Below are 19,509 nucleotides of genomic sequence, written 5' to 3' on the forward strand. Positions count from 1 at the left end.
AGCACCCCAGATGGGACTCGAACCCACAATCCCTGGCTTAGGAGGCCAGTGCCTTATCCATTAGGCCACCGGGGCAGATGAGTGCTTGACTTCCTTTCTTTGGAGGTTGTTTCGGGGTTCGAGTGAGAGCCATGGTTTCAAGCTGGTTTTTAGTTCAAAGATGAAACTTATTTAATAACATTTGAGAAACGCTGAGAAAATAAATTACACTCTGGGCAACTCAGTGTCCAGAACTCTGGCCAGCCAACACGCTGTGCTTATTGCTCCACTTTATTTGGGGGCGTTTATGTTGTCTGTTGAGACTTGTGAAACCACATGAAGACCAGAGAGTACCAACGATTTGAATCACTGAATCTAGTTCCACTAAAAGAGGGGTGAGTACCTGAGTGACTCACTCAGCGCCTGTACTGCACGGTTACTTGTCTGCCTGAGGCGTAGAAGCTTCCTTTTGGGAAAGAAAATTGTTGACACACACTAGATAGCAGTCGATTGGTAACTAACGGTAACTAACCTGTAATAAATTAAAATAGTTTTACACTAATGATTTGGAATAAAATACAAACTCAGAGTCAGCTTCTGGAACCTTTCCACACTGTACCACCCACATTAAGCTAGTATTATGTGAGAAGTCTGTCAAATCGAGGCCAAAGACATGTTTTAATCGAACTGCATTGCTGTTGAGCTATGTTGAGATTTTCACCTTTTCATATTCTCTTCTCACATATACTCATTCTAGGCAACAGGTAGTACTTATGAGTGAAGTGTGAACAAGAGTTTCACTTGTTAACAGTGAAGAACAAACTGCTGATTTAGGCTATTATTATAATTATAAACACATGAGGCCACACACCTAAACCCTTCCAACAGGCACAAACACATAGAATTTGGGGAAGGTTTTGTTTCTTTAAGGTGGGCTTTGTTGTTCAGCCTGTGAAGCTGTCCCTGCTGCCAGTGCAAACTATTCTTCTCTTTTATAATGAAAACACACATAACATTTATGTTGTCTCTGCAAAAAAATGTTCTTGGAGATTTCTTGTCTACTTTAACAAACCGAATTTCTTTACATTGTATTTCAACCACAAATTGAGGTTTAATTATCAGATTATTTTATCCCAGTAAAATATTTATTACGTTTCAAAAGAAAATATATATACTCCCGCTCTTCAATATAACAGAGGGACTACATCCTAACAAATGTATAATTAAGACGTAACTACTTTCCAGCTTTTTTAAGATGAGGTCTTAGCGATCAAATTTTCTCTAAGCCATCAGCTGCAGATGTTCCACAGCTGTTTGAAGGCCTACCTTTAACTGTGCCGTACAGCCCCTCCTGTTGCAGCCCTCTGAGTTGACGTTACAGATGCATCTGGGCTTACCGCCACATTCAACCATGCAGATCTGCTCCCCGGAGCCGTACCTGGACGAGCTTTTTGGTGATTTTGGCGAAAACATGCTGGAGTCTTTGCGGCTGAGTCTGGTTTATCTCGTCCAGTCAATCGGAGGGCAAAAGTCCGCAGCGGACAGACGACGTCATTTTTCACGCGCTCGCGTGTGGACTAAAGTGGCGTTTGATCGGAGGTAGTTCATCAAGACGAGACCAGGGGCAAAGTCTTAGATCACATGACTCCTGCGTGAGTGGGGCAGAAAGTGTAGAGCGTCTAAACTTCATTTAGTGCGCACTTTTATCTGTTAGTCAGAGAAAAAAAAAGTCTGATATTGATATATTTATAGAAATTAAGTTTTATTCAAGTTCAAATGACTCCAGATAAATAAAGACAAAACACCTGCCTTTTGCTCCCTGTAACAGGACTAAAGTTTTCAAAATAAAAGCTTATTTTTATGCTAATACCGTCCTAAACAAACATCACGCTGGGAAACAGCTACAAAAGACTTTATTCAGTTTTTACATGTGTGTGTGTGTGTGCGAATACTCCAGTGTCAAAGAGCACACTGTAAATTATGCAACAGCAGTCCATGTGTGTGAATGGGGGCATCAAAGCAAACCAATTATTACTGTAATAATTAAAAACACGGCACATTACAACAGAAAATTCTGTTTTCATGCATTAAAAATATCTTATTTTTCCACACATTTCCTTTTTTATTGTTATAATTTCAATGGATGGGACAGCATAGCAAACCAGAAGGCACCCAGAGAGGACACCAAGACAGGCTTCAGGGCTGTTCCTTTTTTCATCCTTCGGCTTAACATTGTTCATCTAACAGAGTAAATCCAAGTTTTATTGGATCAAAAACACTGCAAATCTGTTTTTTTCTTCCCTTCACAATTAAGCTGGCAGACAAACAGGAAATGAAGACAAAAGGCGGCTTTCTTTTTATGGAATTAAAAAACAAAAAAAACAAACAAAACTATTTTTAATCTGCATACAAGAATAAATGTACAGACATTTTCTTGTTGCAGTGCAGATCTGTACACCAACACAGAGGCAGGGGAGTTGGAAGCAACAGGAACAACCGGAGACCTCAGCGCTGTCGATCCCAGCGCCAGATGGAGGCGTCATCGCACACCGCTATCAAAATGCTGCTGTCGCGGCTGAAGCTGGTTTGCCGGATGGCTGATGTGCATTTGGGGAGGGTCAGCGTGGTGCACCTGAAGAGGAACAGAGATAGTTGGGGGAAAATTGTAAAAAACCAAAACAAACAAAAAAATACAGAGAAACCTTTGTTAGTGTCAATTACAAAAATGATGAAACAATTGAAATAAAAATGTTTCTTTTGTATCCTGTGAATATTTGTTGTTTAAAAATCAGTGTTCTGACCATAAATCAGACAAAAAGAGTCCCAATTTCATTAAATGTGCCAGGTAAAAAAAAGACACAGGAAGACATCACAGCAGCTTTCTATGGGGCATTGGTGCTCAGAGAAGTGTGACAATGCTGCAATAATTGATCGTGAAGACGGCACCATTTAGCAGTTTTAAGTTTTAACCTCTGAGCTGCACTAAACTGGCATTTTTCCACTATTTTGTCACTTCAGACAGTGTTGCTTTTAACCGGCATCATTCCTGCACATTCCTGGTTCAGCCAATTCCTTGTCAAAATGCACAAGGAAGGAAATTGAATGCCTTTTCAAAAGAACTTGGAAAAAAAGTGGTAACGAAGCCTGTAAATATTTAGGTGCAGCAGTGTTCCCAACCTGGGGGAAAAGCACAGGTGTTATAACCTTCAACTACAACTGCAACTACTGTTGTTGCAGTCACTTGTAAGGAAATCTGTGTAACTGATGGAGGAGAAGCCTTTCTGTATGCTCCAGGAAGAAATGGTATTACTAAAAACCGTGGAAATAACTGACACTACTGTAAACCACATACTTCCAAGCTTAAATACGAAGTGTTACAGTTAACCAAAGCACCGCACTGCAGCTCTTCAGTGTTTGATGCTTTCAATTTTTCCAAGGATTCAAGTCATCATATTGGCTTTCTCATGGGTTTACCAATACGTGGAACATGAAACAGCCAGATGGCGGCAGTAATACCGTTGAAACTGCACTTACTGCAAGTTTCCAGACACGGTGAGATTAGATGATACAACTGGGGTCTAATGGTAGGTGGTCTTTGCTTAAATATACTCCACAGTCACTTCTCAGAGACTTTAGAATACTTTTTAGATTAAAATGGCTCTACATGGTTGAGATTTCTGTCCTACCACCAAACCTCCTGACAACGGTACTGATTCCAAACCTTAAAAGGATATGATGAGCCATATGAACAACAAACATGGAACAGTGCTGACGGTAGTTCCTCAGGGCTCCCGATGAGCTATACGCCAAACTTCTAGTAGCACAATATGAAGATTCCCAAACCACACGGCCCTGTGTTATTTTCTTCTAACAGCTAATGTGAGCTAAACTAAGGGTGTAGCTGATCAAATACAACAACCTGTTTAAGTTTATGAGCGTTTATTGTGATATTTTGATGCTAAAAGCAGGGCAAAGAGCAGTGGAGATACAGGACAACTATAGCACGCCTGTTGTCTGTTTTTTGTTTTTTTACTTACTTGGCTTTGTGCGGATCTTCTACTTCAAGGTCCCACACGTAAAGCTTCCCCACCTGATTCCCCAGAGCCAGCATCTGTGTATCAGCATCACAGCAGAGGTCAGTAAGAGCACCAAGACACAACAAGAAAACAAACAAACAACTCTCAGCATCCAGTGTTTCCTACAGATTTAGCTTCCACTTCTCTGCAAGAGTTTTTATTTCTTAAGAACTAAATATCAGTGATAATAAACTACTTAAAACCTGCCAGTGACCTCCAACTCCAGGTTAGACTGCAGCTGACAGCTAGAAACTTGCTGGACAAGTGGCTAATTGATATTAAAGAGCACAATGACAGCAACCTGGCCAACCAGAAAGACAGGACAACTGGAAACACTGGGTTAGCATTGACTGACCTTTCAAGTAAATCAATTAAATGATGCAATTCTTTCCAACAGATGAAAAATAAAACTGTATTTGAGACGAAACATTAGATTATTCTGGTTTTGTCCTTTAATCAGTACAAATGAGAATGAAAATATAAAACCTGATCATACACAAAATAAATAAAGGTAAGATAGCTGACCTTCTGCCAGAAGTCCATGGAGAAGCGCATGTACCAAATGTCACACTGGCTGTAGTCAAAGCGTCCCAGAATCGTCACATTTGACTCATTTGGTTTAATGTGATCAATGTCATCCTCCATCTTCCCGGGTTTCCAGCACACAATGGCGTTTTCACAAGACTGGAATGACAACACAAACTCAGTTGTACATTTTGTTGTTTCATTAAAACTTTAAGGCGCTGAATAAGGCGCAGCGGATTATAAGGCGCATTAAGCAAAACAAAACAGTCAAATAAGTCAGACTTAACTCATTCTTCTTGCTTCCTCCACTTCTGTACCAGTGATTCATTAATGCTGAATTCTCTTGCAGCTGCTCTGTTCCCATGTTGCTGCAGTATATTAATGACTAACCTCATATTGTGGATGGATTATCTCAGTTGTTCTCCTGACTGAAGTTTGGTCCGTTTACAGCATCCTGCCATGCGATTGCATTTGTCCCTAACCACCAGAGTCCCTCACGTTAACGTTTATCGAGTGGAAAATTGTTAGCGTTCATCCTCCAGCTTCACTGTGTTTGTTATGCTAACATAGCTGTGTTGCTAGTAGCATATCATTATACCCCAGCTAGTCCAACTTTAGTAGCCCTACAAACGTCACTGCTGTTTAGTTTTCTGTTGGAAGTGATGGCAGAGCTGTAAGTTTTAATTTCTTCAGAAATCTCTCAGTCAGAACATGCTATATCATGTTTAGGTGGAAACTAGCGAGCTAACTTCCTGCTAACTTCTAACGCCATTAAAATGAATAAATTCTGTTTTCATGGATGTCTGGATGTTAAACTTAATTGTTACAACTGGTAAAGCAGCAACGCTGATCATTTTATTAAAGATGAACTCTCAGTGATGCCGCAGTGCTCGTTCGACTTTGGGACATGAATCAGACTGAGTTTTGGACCCAGATTACTCTGAGTCCCCTAGATACAATAGCCATAATGCTCCAACAATCCATCAAGCAGTGCGGCTTTGTTGCTTAACAAACTCGTACTAAAACATTTTTTTGAGCATTTTTGAGCGCCGTGTACCACATAAGTTTGAGGTCAGTAAGCACAACCATAATTCATCCATAAGGCACACCGGATTATAAGGCGCACTGTCAATTTTTGAGAAAATGAAAGGATTTTAAGTGCACCTTATAGTGCAGAATATACGGTAACTTAAAAAGAAAAAAAACAAAAAAACCCTTTTGGGTAGCATTAAAGGATTTCCTTTCACTTGCCTTAGAAAGAATAAGATCACCAAGCCACCGCACACAGTCCACATAGTTTCTATGAATGTCACGTGTTGAGAAGTCGGGGAAGTGGATTTTCTGTGAGACAAATGCCCTAAAAAAAACAAAACAAAAAAACAAACAAACAAACAAAAAAAACCACAACAACATAAGAAAATATAATGCCATGTATGTAAATCCACAGATATGAAAACAGACCACAGAAAAAGCTTCTGGACGTCTCACCTGTTTGTCTTTGAGGGGTTGTACTCATAAGACGCGCGAATGGCTTTCTGCAATCTCTCCGAATTGATCCTCCACAGTTTTAGCGAGTGGTCCATCCCACATGACATAATCTTTTCACCTAGGAGATCAAAATCCTACAAAACAGGAAATGGATAATAGGAGAATGTGAACTGTCAGTACAGACAGAATTTAATCACATTCACCTAAAACATCTGTTTTGTCACCATTTCAGAAAATTAGCAGACAACTATGATTTAATATTGTGTAAGTTAAGTAACAGAATAAGGTGGGATGGTCTTAATAGACAGATAAACCTGACAACGACACAGCCCAGAGGAACACCACCGACAACTGGGCAAGCTTGTGATCTGAAATTTTTTAAACTGCAATTTTAACCATTAAAAGAAACTCATTCCCACCCCCCAAAAATCACAAATCAAAACAAAAACTGAAATGACCACACTTTGTATTCAGCTTTTTCTGTAGAATCAGCCTCACACGTGCATATACTGCTGTGAGGCTGAAAATCTAATGCCAGTAAAAAATAGTCAATACCAGATGGATAATTTCTGTTTACTTTCAATCAGATTGAAAATAAACACACATACTTTCACTAGTCACTTCGGAGAAGTAGAACATGAACAAGTCTGTGGTGTCAGCTGTCGAGGAAAAGCTTTTCCCCCCCAAATAACCCAATGCAGAAGTACTGTCTGGTGTAATGGTGCCAACATGTGCAGTCATCCCCTAAAGACCGATTCAGAATCTTTTTTTCCCTGTTGCACAATAGTCACTGTTATGTCCCAGATAAATTTCCCCACATATACTGTAAAACTCACAGCACTCAGAACTTCATCCCGATGACCCTCGACGCCTCCGAAAATGGCCACTAAAGTGTCCGTCTGTATGTTCCACAGCCGAAGAGCGTGATCTGAAAATAAGAGATGACTTTAAGAAAAAGTCTGATTGTTGTTTTACAGCCGGTCAGTGAAAGAGATGCTCACAGCTTTTTTTTTCCTTTTCCCCCCTCTATATTTACATTTTTTACATAGTTTGATCTATGCATTTATATTATATTTATATTATATTGCATTCAATACTTTAAGGGTAGAATTATATTTTATTTTGTTAATGAATTTCTTCTTTGAGGACTTTACAACTTTATTTGAACACGGTCTTAGTTTTTCTACGTGATAAGCGTTGGCTTCTCTGATTAATCATGTTAAATATATCAAAAATATCACATAAAGCATAAAAACTCACACCACCTTTGCACTTCCCAGCAGCTATAATCACACTGAAGGGTGTTTAAAAAACAAAAAAAACAAAAAAAAAAAACACCCTTCAGTGATTAAAGGAAAGATTAAACTTTGCTGCCGTTCACATGACCTTCAGTGACAGATCCAAACCCCGCTGTCTGATTTATCTCAGATTAAGGAACCACCTGACAGTCCCGTGGAAATAAAACTCTATCCCCACTACACTCGAGTCTGAGGTGACCTGTTTTTTCTCTTTAGATTGAAGCAACAAATCACAGTTGAGAGGGGTTTTACTGCCGGGATGATTTTTATTGTTGAGTGAGGGTCAATAAAGCCATCAAAGAAAATGGGCCTTTTTTTTTCTTTTTTTAAATAAATGCATTGCTGCTGTTGTATTAACCTCACAGTGAAATATATGACAAACTGCTGGTCTTTCTGCCCTCTCTGCGACACAGCTTAACTCTTTTTTTCCTCCAAGGAGCGGGAAAAAATAATAATCAGCAAATCTCTGCTAAATAAGGAAACACAAGGTTATTGGCGTAACTCTAGGTGATGCCGTCCGGCTTATGTGTGCATAACGAGCCGGGAAGAACCCTTGAACTGCACGCAGAAGGGCTCAAAGGTGCTTTATAATCACTGTTTACCTTTGCTGACAGAGAGGAGCAGATTGGGATCCCTCGGATGAAACTTCAGCTCGTTGATGGCGTTCCCGTGACCTACATAATGCTGGAAAAGAAGGGGAAAAATGACTTCTTAATTCACATTGTGCAATTAAAACAACTTGGGGCAGATGAAGTGAAATTCGGTATAGTTATTATCATTCCTCTGGGCCATTAAATGCAAGTCTTTCCAAAAATAAAAAAAATGTAAATAAAGCTCTACTGTTATAAGTTGCTTCCTGAAAATGCTTCATAATCAAATAAAACTATTTTCTGTGCACTGAAAGTGATACAGATTATTTTAAGCTTGCAGTAACACTACAGCAGTGCTGTTTGAAAACACATCGCTTTCTCTCCGTTTTGCAACCCGTCCACACTGAGACAGCGTTTTCCTCAAGGGAAGAGTTTTGAAAACGCTCTCAAAAATGCAGCATTTTCAAAAACGGAGCTGTCCCGTCGCAGTGTGGACACTTGAAAGTGCAGACTTTCTAAAACGATGACGCATTTTAGTCATGTGATGCAGTCATGTGACCAATTAAACAAAGATAGCGGAGTGCATTATACAGCAGTTGTTTTGATTGCTCTCAATTTTGACAGCTCTAATAAAAAAGGTTAATATCAGTTTGTACCTGCTCCAGATAGCCTTTCTTCAAATTATTTAATTCTCACTCGCTTTTGCGCATGTGCAGGACTGGAACGTAAGTGTTTTGGGCCGTTTCAATGTGGACGCTCAACTCTGTGAAAACGGCCGAAAACGCTAGTGTGGACGCGGAGCGTTTTCAGATGAAAACGGCGTTTTCAAATCTATCCGGGCTAGTGTGGATGTAGCCTAAGGAACTGCCCTCCCAGCCCATTGTTCCTTCAGTGGGCTGGTTTCAGTCATTATGCAAATGTACTGTTTATAAGATTGGGGAAACCTGCAGTCAGCTGAGACTGAAGAAGTCATTTGGATGAGTGACGAAACATTTCTCCCACAAAATGCTACGTCCAGATGAACAGAATCAAGTTTTGGAGATTTACTTACCTGGATGATTGAGCATGCATCAAGACATCCATTCATATACAATAAATTAAAAAGCCACCCTGCAGTACTAACTACAAGATCCATAAAGGTTTTTTTTTACTGATTTTCACATTTGGTTTGATCATGACCTGATTTTCACCATAATTAAATCAGCTTGAGCTGTTATTAGTATCTACCATCACACAAAATTTCAAAACGATATCTTGAAAACTGTGGACTCTGCTAAAAGACAGAAGTGATGGAGCAGTTGGGTGAAGACTGACGAGTTACCTTGATGCACTGCATCGTGATGTGGTTGATCACCCGGATGATGCCACGGGATCCGGCCACAGCCAGCAGGGGGTGACTTGTGTTGGTGTCATAGGTCCAGGCGCACGTGTAGAAGTTCTCGTCTGCCTTTGCAAAGTCAAGGAAACCTGAACAGAATCTACACTTACCTTTCTTTAACAGACTCAGATGTCCTGCTGTCAGCTGCACAGAGTCACTCAAACTTCAGCACAAACAAGCGTCTCTTCTTCTCTGTACCCCCTGAACTCTTTTCCATTTACACTGTATATTTTCTGCTCTCAGCTGCAGAGCTTTATGGAGTTCAAATACCTTTCAGATGGCTAGATAATGTAAAAATATCAGATATCTTAATCCTCGCTGTTAGCCTTCAGCTCAGGTGTCGAGGCATTAAACCCGTCTAGACTGCCCTTCTGTCATCTAAGCAATAAAGAAGTATTTAAAAACCAAACTGCAGGACTTTTTGTGTGTTAGGAAAACTGACAAATGAGAGCAAAGAAGGATTGAGGAAGTAGGTGAAAGGATACGTCTGCATCAACGTAGGACTGCAGGAGTCTGATTTCTCCTTGAGAGTGGCATTCATACAGAGTTACCTGGATAAGCACAGATGTGAGAGGCGGACAAGGTCACTAATAATCAGTGTTTAAAAGACATTTTTTAATGTTCCTTTCATTGCCAAACTATCAATGGATAAAGAAGTCATTGGAGCTTGTTGTTATACACTGGTAAATCTCATGCTTTTATTGTCTTTGCGAGCATTTCACAGTGAGCTGCATGCTTTGAAAACTCCTAACAATATATTGGACAAACACCAGTAAACAGATCAGGACTTTCCCACCTCTGGTAATATGCTGACCCACTACAGAAATAAGCAATTTAAACCAACTTTTTAAATAACTGATCATTTATTTACCCTGTTACTCCCAACTGTAGCAAACACCAGCGGGTCTCCCTCCTTGCTGTGCCAGTTAAACTGCACTCCAAACAATGGCTGGCCATGGTCCTCCTGAGACAAATACAGATGTTGTTAATAGCCACTTGCGCTCCTACAAAAAAAAAATCCTGTATGTATGAGCGCGCATTAAACCAGATGGGTGTACTAAGAAGCAAGTTAAACAAAACAAGGCTTTGTTCTGGTTAGATGACACTTCAATCAATTCAGTTCAGTTTGATTTGTGTAGCACCAAATCACAACAGAAATCTCTTCTTTATATTATAAGGTAAAGACACCACAATAACATGGAGAAAACCCCAACAATCAGGCAACTCCCTATGAAGAAGCATTTGGGGACAGTGGGAAGGAAAAACTCAATTTTAAGAGGAAGAAAAAGGCTCAGGTAGGGGCGGGAATCTGTTGCCACTGGTTCGAAGTGAGGGGAAAAATAAAGGACAAAGAGACACTGCCAGAGATTAACAATAACTAATGATTAATTGCAGACTGGTTTATAAAACATTAAGAGACCAAAGATATGCTCAATGCATCATGGGAATCCCCCAGCAGCCTAGACCTTTTGCAGTGTAGCAAAGGGAGGAATCAGGGTCACCTGATCCAGCCCTAACTACAAGCTTTGGCTGAATATTACTGACGATATTCTGTAAATAATTCAAATTTCCCATCTGTGTTCTTCCACTTTGAGCTGCTGCCTTTAGTGATCGCCACACCACAGCGGATCATCTGCCTTCCTGGCATCCTCGTCTGACACAACAACCCACTGCATGTCCTCCTTCAGTTCCTCCCCCAGTTCCATCTTCATCGTCCTTAGTCCAATATATCCAGTCTTTCCTCTGCACATGTCCAAACCATCTCAGCATCGTCTCTCAAACCTTGTCTGTAAATCGGTGTCCCTCTGATGCATTACCTTCTAATCGTATCCCTTCTGGTAACTGCCAATGAAACTCTTAACATCTTTAACTCTGCCTCTTGTCTTTATGTCAGCACCACTGTCTCCAAACCAGAGATCATAGCAGGCCTCCAATATGATCTTGTAAACTTCCCCTTTCACTTTTGCTGCCATCTTTCTGTCACAAATCAACCCTGACACTTGTCTCTACCAACTACACGCTGGTTGCACGCTCTTTTTGACCTCTTTTGCACACCATCTGCTGCTTTCAGTGGGTTGATCCACGATATTTAAACTCCTTTGCTTTCACGATATCTACTCCTTGGATACTCACCTGTCACTCATTCACACGTGTATTCTGTCTTGCCTGCCTAGCAGTTTAAATCAGACCAGGCAGCAGATTAGGACAGACCTATTAATGCCTTTTCTGAATCGACAGCTAAGAACATCCAAATACCTGACTGACTATGTATTGTTTTTTTGTACTGCAGGCAGTTAGCAGGACATTTGCTGGCTCATTTCACAGTAAACCCCTCTAGGTTCTGCACACTGTCTGGTGTGCTGGACGTACTCACCCTCAGGCTGTTGACACATTTAAAAGAATATCTGCACTTCTTGGACTTCCACTTGCCCTTGCCCCAGCTCTTTCTGCCAGGGGCATTGGCGGTGTTGGTGGGTGTGTCTGGGCGTTCTGCGTTGGTGCCACTCTCAACGCTGACGGCATCGTCCTGCAACCAGCAGCAACACAAACAAACGTGTTATTTAATGCAAAATCATCTTCTAAACATGCGCATTGAGACCAGAACATGAGCACTCATAAACAAAGTGTGCCTGATGTGCTGAAGACATTGTAAACAAGTTTCTTGCCTTGCTATTTGTTTAACACTGCACTTTTTAATAGCACAAAAAAAACAAACAATCAAAAGCGTATCACTTCCAAACTATCGGGTCAGTTTAAACACAATGAAGGAGGAGACGAGTAAAGATGGCTGTGGTTGGCCCAGGCTGCTACAAAAACATTCCTCATTAATCAGTCCATAAAGCGCTATAAGATTTCTCTCACAATCAAAGCTTAACTCAAGACCATTCTTGAGCAACCCATCCGAAAAACATTACATTTTGGTCAGTATTTGGTTTATTATTTATCTGCTTGATGCTTTTTGCCAAGGCTAGCCCAGGTTTACACGTGAATAACTCCAGTCTGAGCACAAAGAAAACACGTGTGCGCTAACATGGATGGTGGAACACGTGCGGGAAAATTTATTTGAAGACACTAAAATAGTCCACAGTGAATAACTATATCTGATAGCTCCAGCTGTTTGAATCCAGCCGGTATGAATAAACAAAGATGCTAGCTAAAGCCTTTAGCACATCGGCTACTTTAGCACAATGCTAACTGATCAGAAGCGCTACACGGCTCATCTGCGGCCCAACATCAAACACGGTTTAAATGCTTACGTTCTCATCTCCTGACAAGTCGGGGTTGCTGTTCTCATCGCTGCTCAGCTTTTGCTTTTTAGCCGGTATTTCTTTTCCCGCTTGAGAAGGGGACTCGGACATGTTCTTATTTTCCCTCATTTTGGAATTAACCCCGCCCCTTCCGCTCCTACGCCCACGAGCATGCCGGAAACTGAATATTCAGCCAATCGCGAATCGCAGCTCGACTGCACAAATACCGGTTATTTTCCAGTTAAAGCCGTGCAGGCGTATTATTTATATTTTTGCTTCGTGCCACTATATATTTTTTTTATAATAATTTCTTTATCTTTTACTTCCGGACTTCTGTCATTTTAAACGCTCTTGAGCAACAGTTCTCCAGCTTTCTGATAATCTTTCAAAGTGTTTCTTTGGCCATTGCTGCTTTTTCATTCACATTCAGTTTACACATTCAGATTCAACTGCACAAGCTAGGACAAACGTTACAACAGTGAGTGCCTGCAGACATCTGTAAAACACGGTGGAACCTCTATCAAGGTTTGGGCTGCATTTCAGTAAGTGGTGTTCAAGATCTCTTCAAATGATGAATTAAGAACTCAGAAAAGTACCATCAGATTTTGATCCACCATGCAATTACATCTGGAAAGCATCTGATTGGTAACAGCTTAATTTTTCGGCATGGCAATGATCCCGAACACACTGCCAATGCAGTAAAATATTCCTGAATAGAAACACACAGTGGAACACTACGAGTCATGGATCGGCCTCCCCAGAGCCCGGACCTCAACATTATTTAAGCAGTGTGGGATCATGTTGACACAGAACAGAACAAAAGGCAGAAACATCCAAAGAAGAGCTTTGAATGTCCGTCAAGAAGTCTGGAGAACTATTCCTCAAGATATACACATCACAGCATCTATTTCATTTATTTTCCTAGAAAAAATATGGAGGCGTCCAAGACCTTTGCATAATAATGTAAATAACATTTGCTTATAAATGTTCTATATATACACACGCTAACAAAAAAGAAATCAATAATAATAATAATTATAATCATGCAGGGTGACATTTCATTAAACCAAATAAAACCATCCACAGTTATATATGAATTTAATTATAAAAGAACTCTAAAACATCACATCCAAGTACACAAAAATCTGTTTTTCTTTTACAGTTCAACATGTGTCATGCTGTGGCACTGAGGTGGCCCTACAGCATCATTTCTGCATCCTCTAAAGAAGCCTCGCTCATCTCCTCAGACAGCTCTTCATCCTCCTCCTCCTGGTCCTCTGTCTCCTCCTCAGCCGCCCTCTTTAAGCCTCTTTGCTTTGAGAGGGCCACGGCATAGCGGATGTTGTACATGTTGAAGTCGCAGCTACACAAACAAAGCACACATTCAGATCTGTTAAGCTGTATCTGGGCAAAGGCACAACATTTCAGAGGATCTGTAACTTACAGCTTGGAGAGGTCGTCGAAGTGCCTCTGGATGCTCTTCTGTAGCGCCTGCAGCGTGGGCAGGATGGCTCCAGACCTGCATGCCAAAGCAGATGCATTGAAAAATTTGTTGCTGTCATCTTCTGTTCACTTACAGTTATGCTGAACTGAATCTGTGATGTGAATGAGAGCCTGAGGACACACCTGTTCTTCAGTTTCTGTCCGTGCAGCATGAGCAGGTTCTGGGCCCAGGTCATATAGAACTGCAAGTGGCCCGACTTCTCCAAACACGTGGCGATGAAACCCAGCAGCTTCTCGACATAAATGTCAGGAAGAGAGCCGCAAACCACCGAGACTAGGCCAGAAGGACACACAACTCACATCACTCGGGCGTTTCCAAGTGAAAAAGGGAACTCAAAATGTTAAATAAGGTGAAATTCACTCACTCTGCTCATGTGGGACCTTCTCCAACACTTCCTGCTTGAGGGCTTTTTCGTTCAGTCTGAACGCCAGGACTATGGCCGACGCCCACTCCTGAAGGCGCAGCTGTTTGCGTATGCTGGCCGGTGTCACGTCTAGGTCCAGGTCGTACGGGTCGAAGACCAGTGACCCGTCAAGGGAGTAGACCAGCAGGCCCTCAGTGGTGGTGGCCGCCCAACTGCGACCTGAGGAGGAGGAGAACAACTTGACTAACCGGCCGACAAAGCTCGTCTGTAACGGGACGCATGCTTTTCATACATGCTTCATAAACGTGTCTGCTGCTGTGCAGCGAAGTTTGCTGCACGAGATTCAAACACCGTAATGGGAACAGCAAACAACATGAAAAACTGCTGTGATGAAGGACAACATCAACATCATGAAGGACAACATCAGTGTTGTCTTCCATCATCCAGTGTTCACAGGATAACATTTTGAAAATATGCTCCAAGCTGTAATTCTGTCACCTACCAGTAGGGGAGAACCGCAGCGAGCTCACTCTGATCTCAGGTTTGAAGTGACGAGAACTCATGTCACCTTTAAGGATGAGCAGACACAAGAATCAGTGAGGGTCGATTCAAAAACATCAGTGAATAAGGCACAAGACACTTTTTTGTAAAAGGCCTCATGATCCTAACAAAATACAATTACTTAATTACATGGAGGGCTGCCAAAATTATATCATAAAGTCAAGATCAACTCAAGGTCAAAATCAGAGAAAATGTCAAATTTTTAATCACCTAAATGAATCAAAATACATTAAAATCCTCACTTCTAAAGTTTATCGATTTTTAATTCTGGCGGTTTCAGTCCGATCACAGCAATAACCACTTCTGACCACTGCACCTTGTAGCAAACACACCACTTCCACACTTATAATAACTGGTCTGAGCCTTCGTGTGAGGGTTGTACCTCTCCTGACTCCAGGGAGGCTGATGCTGACTCCGTCTCCGTCCCCGGCTCCTTCATCCACCAGAGCCAGACTGCCGAACTCTGTCATCTTCCTCCTGTCCAGGAACTCCTGAAGGTGAAGCAGGACAACAGGATAAGTGAAACCTGTCATAATTAAAACCTCTTCAAGGACTAAAGATGCACATTTTCACGATGAAGCGTCCGATCCATCCATGTTTACTCATCTAACATTTAAAAAATGCCTTAAATTCCTATTTTGGATTCGCCTCGTCTCCTTAAAAAAACCAAAAAAAAAAAAAAACCCTCAACCATCAACCATAGATCTGTTTTTCCAGGACAGCCGATGCTATTAAATATGTATGCTGCAGTCATGTGACATGGAAATAAACTCGCTGAGCAGACTGTGAGGTCGCACCTCCATAGCGTCGAAGGACAGGTTGCAGGAGATTTCAAACTTCTTTATGAGCATCTGCTCCTTGATGTTGTAGATGCAGACAAACTTGGCCTGACCCCCAGCCAAAACAGACTCCCCGTCCGCAGAGTAACACAGTGATGTAAACGACCTTAACGAGAGACAGAAGAAAAAAATAAAGTCACATTAAACGAGATGATTTGAACCAGTGGAATCAAACCTGAGGCTCAAATCCCATCCACTCACTTGCCCTTGGCGGACTGCTTGGCTGTGATTTTATCCGTCTCCTTGCGGCCTGTCTGCAGGTCGTGTCGTCCAGCAACGGAGCCGTTTTGTGTGGCCGTGTGCGGGTTCCAGAAAGAGATCTCACCGTTCAGAGTGGCCACAGCCAACTCCTGACCGTCGGGGCGGTACGTCACTGCCAAGCCTGAGGAACAAAAGACATTTAAATTTAAAAAATAAATAAATAAAATAACACAGTGAGGGAGGCAGAATTTTACATAGACATATACAACAAACAAAAGCACAGAGAGAACTCGCCCTGAAGGGCTATGCTGAAACTTGATGTTTTATGCTGATGTCAGCACTAACAATAAAAATCCAGTACAGTGTATAAATGTTTTTCTGTTACTGTGAAGTCACATGATGTTGTAGAGCTCAGCCAAAGAAAGTGCTGATGTCCCAAAATGACTGTTATTTTATAATCCAAAGGAAACTATAAAGCCTTTAAATAAATTCGTGTGACCATAAACTTTGACCTTGAAACATTGCATAGTAAAATGGTTTATTTTATCATCTTTACCTATATAATCAGAGCAAAACTGGCTAAAATCTTTGGCTTCTATAAGCTGCAAAAAGTTTAAGATAAATTTAAGGATATATTCATGCACACGTGTAATTTTACAAAACTTCATGGGGTCATAGTGACATTATAGGGCATCGTATTGAAAAAACAAAAAGTGTTGTACAGCTCTCTCTATGCCCTTTCATATGATATATCACTTGATAACTTTTAAATTTTTTTCAACATTGACTTTGCTAACAATGAAGGTCAAAGCCAAATGCATAGCAAACCTAGGTAGTCAAGGCCTAGTATATTTTTGGGAAGTTTGAAGACGATCCATAAAAAGTCGTTACTGATTTTCAGTTTGGTGTGACCTTGACTTGGACGCAGTTTTCACCCAAATGAAATAAGCTTGAGCTGTTTGTAGTATCTACCGTCACACAAAAGGTTGAACATGATATCTTAAAAACTGTGGACGCTAGACTGCTAACAAACAGACAAACATTACAAAAGAAACAAAACCAACTTAAAAGCAACTTGAATCTTTCAATCTGTCCCCCCTCCCCTAGTGGCGGCATAAAAAACAAAAAAAACAAAACAAAAAAAACACCCAAATCACAAGACGATCACTGATGGCTTCACGAAGGATCTGAATTTACCATCAGATGTGAGGGGAAGCGTTTCCTTGGTCTGCCAGCTGTCCAGCATGTCCCACAGCCGAACGGTTCGGTCCCACGAGCAGCTGGCCAGGACGGACTGAACCGGACTGAAACAGAGGCAGCTCACCGGACCCTCGTGACCCGCCAGGACCTGTCCGGTCGCAGGAAGGAAGTGTTAATCTGAGGGATCCTGGCAGCTTCAATCAAGTTAGTCTGTCTCATAAGGAAGGATGAAAAAGCGTAATTAAAAAGAAGCATGATGCCTACCTCTAGCAGCCTGCCTGTCTGCATGGACCAGAGGAAGATCTCAAAGGAATCCTGAGCTCCTGCGCTCACCAGCTCCCCACTGGCATCTACTGCGAGGGAGGAGAACTGCGCAGGCCGAGGCGACGTGAAAGTCCTGAAGTTTCGGTATCTGCCAAAAACAAAACAAAAACCAAAACAACATTACAGGAATACATTCTCAACCATCTTTTAAAAGAATACACCCCCGCCCTTGCCGCCAGCGCCCACCTGTGCAGGTCGAAGGCTCGGACCGTCCCGTCCAGAGAAGCGCTGACGATGACGAAGCCGCTGGAGGTGAAGGTGACGTTAGTGACGCTGCTGGTGTGTTCGGTAAATGTGACAAAGCAGAGGCCGGTGTTGGTGTTCCACACTTTCACCTGCAGGAATTTATTAACACAGTGTGGAGTCAGAGACAAGACCTTGAGTCTTCATTTATCTGGTATTGAACTAATGATTGGATTCAGGTGTGTTGATTCAGGGTGATATCTAAAACCTGCAGGACACCGACCCTTGAGGCCTGGAGTTTCCCACCCCTGTTCTCCTGTCTCAGCATGGACACATGAAGTTAAAGGCTTCACTCTGAGACTCACTTTGCTGTCGTCCCCTCCCGTCACGATGTACTGTCCGTCTGGAGAGTAAGCCAGCGACGCCATGTTGTTGAAGTGTCCCTGCTGCTTGAACACGTACGACTCACTCTGCCACTCCCACACCAGCAGCTGGCCCATCCCTGAAACAGTCGATGTGTTTACCTTTTGAGTTTTACTCTGCAACACCAGTAAGCTAACACGCGCGCACACACACACACACACACACACACGTAAAAAGAAACAAATTCTTACGCGAGCACCCAAAGCCGATCCAGTCTCCGGAGCTGTTTATAGCCACCGAGGCAATCCTCTGGTCTGAAATACTGCAGGGAGACACATCCACACGGTTAGATGAGAAAACACATCTGTCCTGTTACTTTTTAAACCAAACCACAGCTTTTCCCTCACCTCAGGGAGTGAATGAGGTTAAACTCTGGAAGTTCGTGCAGGTGGAATATCCCAGAGGCGAAGCCTGTGACCAGGATGTGGTTCGGTTTGTGGTACGCAGCAGCAGTCAAGTTGTTAAAATCCCCTTCTTTGTTGAAAAAGTGTCTGAACGTGGAAACAAAAGGCTGTTTTTAGATCTCACTAAAATCCTAATGCCAGCATTGTCTTCTATTAATGTTACAGAGCTGGATATTCATAATAAATAAAGCCAGAGCTTAAAATAGTGAGGTAAGCATGAAAGAATAACCCCTCTGAGCAAAAAGCTCAAGAATCAGCAAGTTCTTACAAACCAAACAAAGCTAGAATGTGTTTCCCAGCCCTGAAAATTTAACATGGATTCTTCCTGTAATTATGTAGTTATGAAAGCTCATAAATGTTTCAAACAAATCAGACAAAAACAGAAAACTCTGATCCATCCCTGTGAAACTGAAGGGCCGGTAACTGAAAATATTCACAATATGAAGGTAAAAGCTTATATGACATCATTAAATATACTGAAGTTGTTAGCACCCAAAAAAAACCTCATTTGATTTAACTGATTAAACTAATAAATAAAAATAAATATGTAAACTTTAGCAGTTATAAAATCAGAATTGCAATCAGAGACAAATCAGGAAAAGAATCGGGAAATTGAAGGTGTCTTACTTGCTCATCATCTTGTATCGAACATTCTTCTTCTTCTCTCTCTCTTTGGCGGTTTCAACTTTCCCTCTGATCACCTCTCCCTCCTCTCCCTCCACCTTGTCCCTCTCCTCGCTCTCCTCTTCTTCCTCTTCCTCCCCTTGTCTCGGGAGCTTGGGTTTGTCCTGGCTCTTCTTCAGAATGAGGCCGTCCAGCTCGGTGTCGCTCTCCCACACACACAGCGTCCCGTCCTGGCTCACTGTGTACAGCTGAGTAAACATGCACAAGAGGGATGAACACACAGAACCACACCTACAAACA

General features: G+C 41.7%; 2 protein-coding genes and 1 non-coding gene across 3 annotated transcripts; all 3 read right to left on the reverse strand.

Annotated features, from left to right (window-relative positions):
• Positions 1–2: 2 nt before the first annotated feature.
• trnar-ccu (transfer RNA arginine (anticodon CCU)) lies at positions 3–75 on the reverse strand. The gene has a single exon. It is a non-coding gene; the product is annotated as a tRNA-Arg (tRNA).
• Positions 76–2,061: 1,986 nt separating this feature from the next.
• On the reverse strand, positions 2,062–12,760 carry eed (embryonic ectoderm development). The gene is made up of 12 exons (XM_005742209.2): positions 12,592–12,760; positions 11,709–11,861; positions 10,206–10,298; positions 9,820–9,885; positions 9,278–9,403; positions 7,969–8,050; positions 6,905–6,996; positions 6,069–6,202; positions 5,832–5,937; positions 4,581–4,739; positions 4,017–4,090; positions 2,062–2,611 (listed from the first exon to the last, which is right to left on the reverse strand). Exons 1-12 carry the CDS (start codon positions 12,709–12,711, stop codon positions 2,485–2,487), a joined length of 1,332 nt encoding a protein of 443 aa, XP_005742266.1. The 5' UTR covers positions 12,712–12,760; the 3' UTR covers positions 2,062–2,484.
• Positions 12,761–13,663: 903 nt separating this feature from the next.
• pwp2h (PWP2 small subunit processome component) lies at positions 13,664–19,469 on the reverse strand. Its single transcript, XM_005742262.1, has 15 exons — positions 19,213–19,469; positions 18,529–18,672; positions 18,373–18,443; positions 18,124–18,260; positions 17,762–17,910; positions 17,516–17,663; positions 17,249–17,399; positions 16,052–16,232; positions 15,809–15,956; positions 15,394–15,502; positions 14,953–15,018; positions 14,451–14,669; positions 14,209–14,359; positions 14,027–14,101; positions 13,664–13,945 (listed from the first exon to the last, which is right to left on the reverse strand). Exons 1-15 carry the CDS (start codon positions 19,467–19,469, stop codon positions 13,780–13,782), a joined length of 2,172 nt encoding a protein of 723 aa, XP_005742319.1. The 3' UTR covers positions 13,664–13,779.
• Positions 19,470–19,509: the final 40 nt, after the last annotated feature.

Source organism: Pundamilia nyererei, unplaced genomic scaffold (genome assembly GCF_000239375.1).
Source record: "Pundamilia nyererei isolate P.nyererei 1_Seehausen unplaced genomic scaffold, PunNye1.0 scaffold00118, whole genome shotgun sequence".
Lineage (NCBI taxonomy): Eukaryota > Metazoa > Chordata > Actinopteri > Cichliformes > Cichlidae > Pundamilia > Pundamilia nyererei.

Coding starts and splice junctions, on each gene's coding strand:
- eed (XM_005742209.2), bottom strand. CDS start 12,711: ATGAGGGAAAATAAGAACATGTCCGAGTCCCCTTCTCAAGCGGGAAAA. Junction 11,862..12,591: donor ACTTGTCAGGAGATGAGAAC/GTAAGCATTTAA, acceptor TGCTGGTTGCAG/GACGATGCCGTCAGCGTTGA. Junction 4,740..5,831: donor GTGATCTTATTCTTTCTAAG/GCAAGTGAAAGG, acceptor TTGTCATTCCAG/TCTTGTGAAAACGCCATTGT.
- pwp2h (XM_005742262.1), bottom strand. CDS start 19,469: ATGTTTACTCAGCTGTACACAGTGAGCCAGGACGGGACGCTGTGTGTG. Junction 18,261..18,372: donor GATCGGCTTTGGGTGCTCGC/GTAAGAATTTGT, acceptor CGACTGTTTCAG/GGATGGGCCAGCTGCTGGTG. Junction 17,400..17,515: donor AGACAGGCAGGCTGCTAGAG/GTAGGCATCATG, acceptor GCGACCGGACAG/GTCCTGGCGGGTCACGAGGG.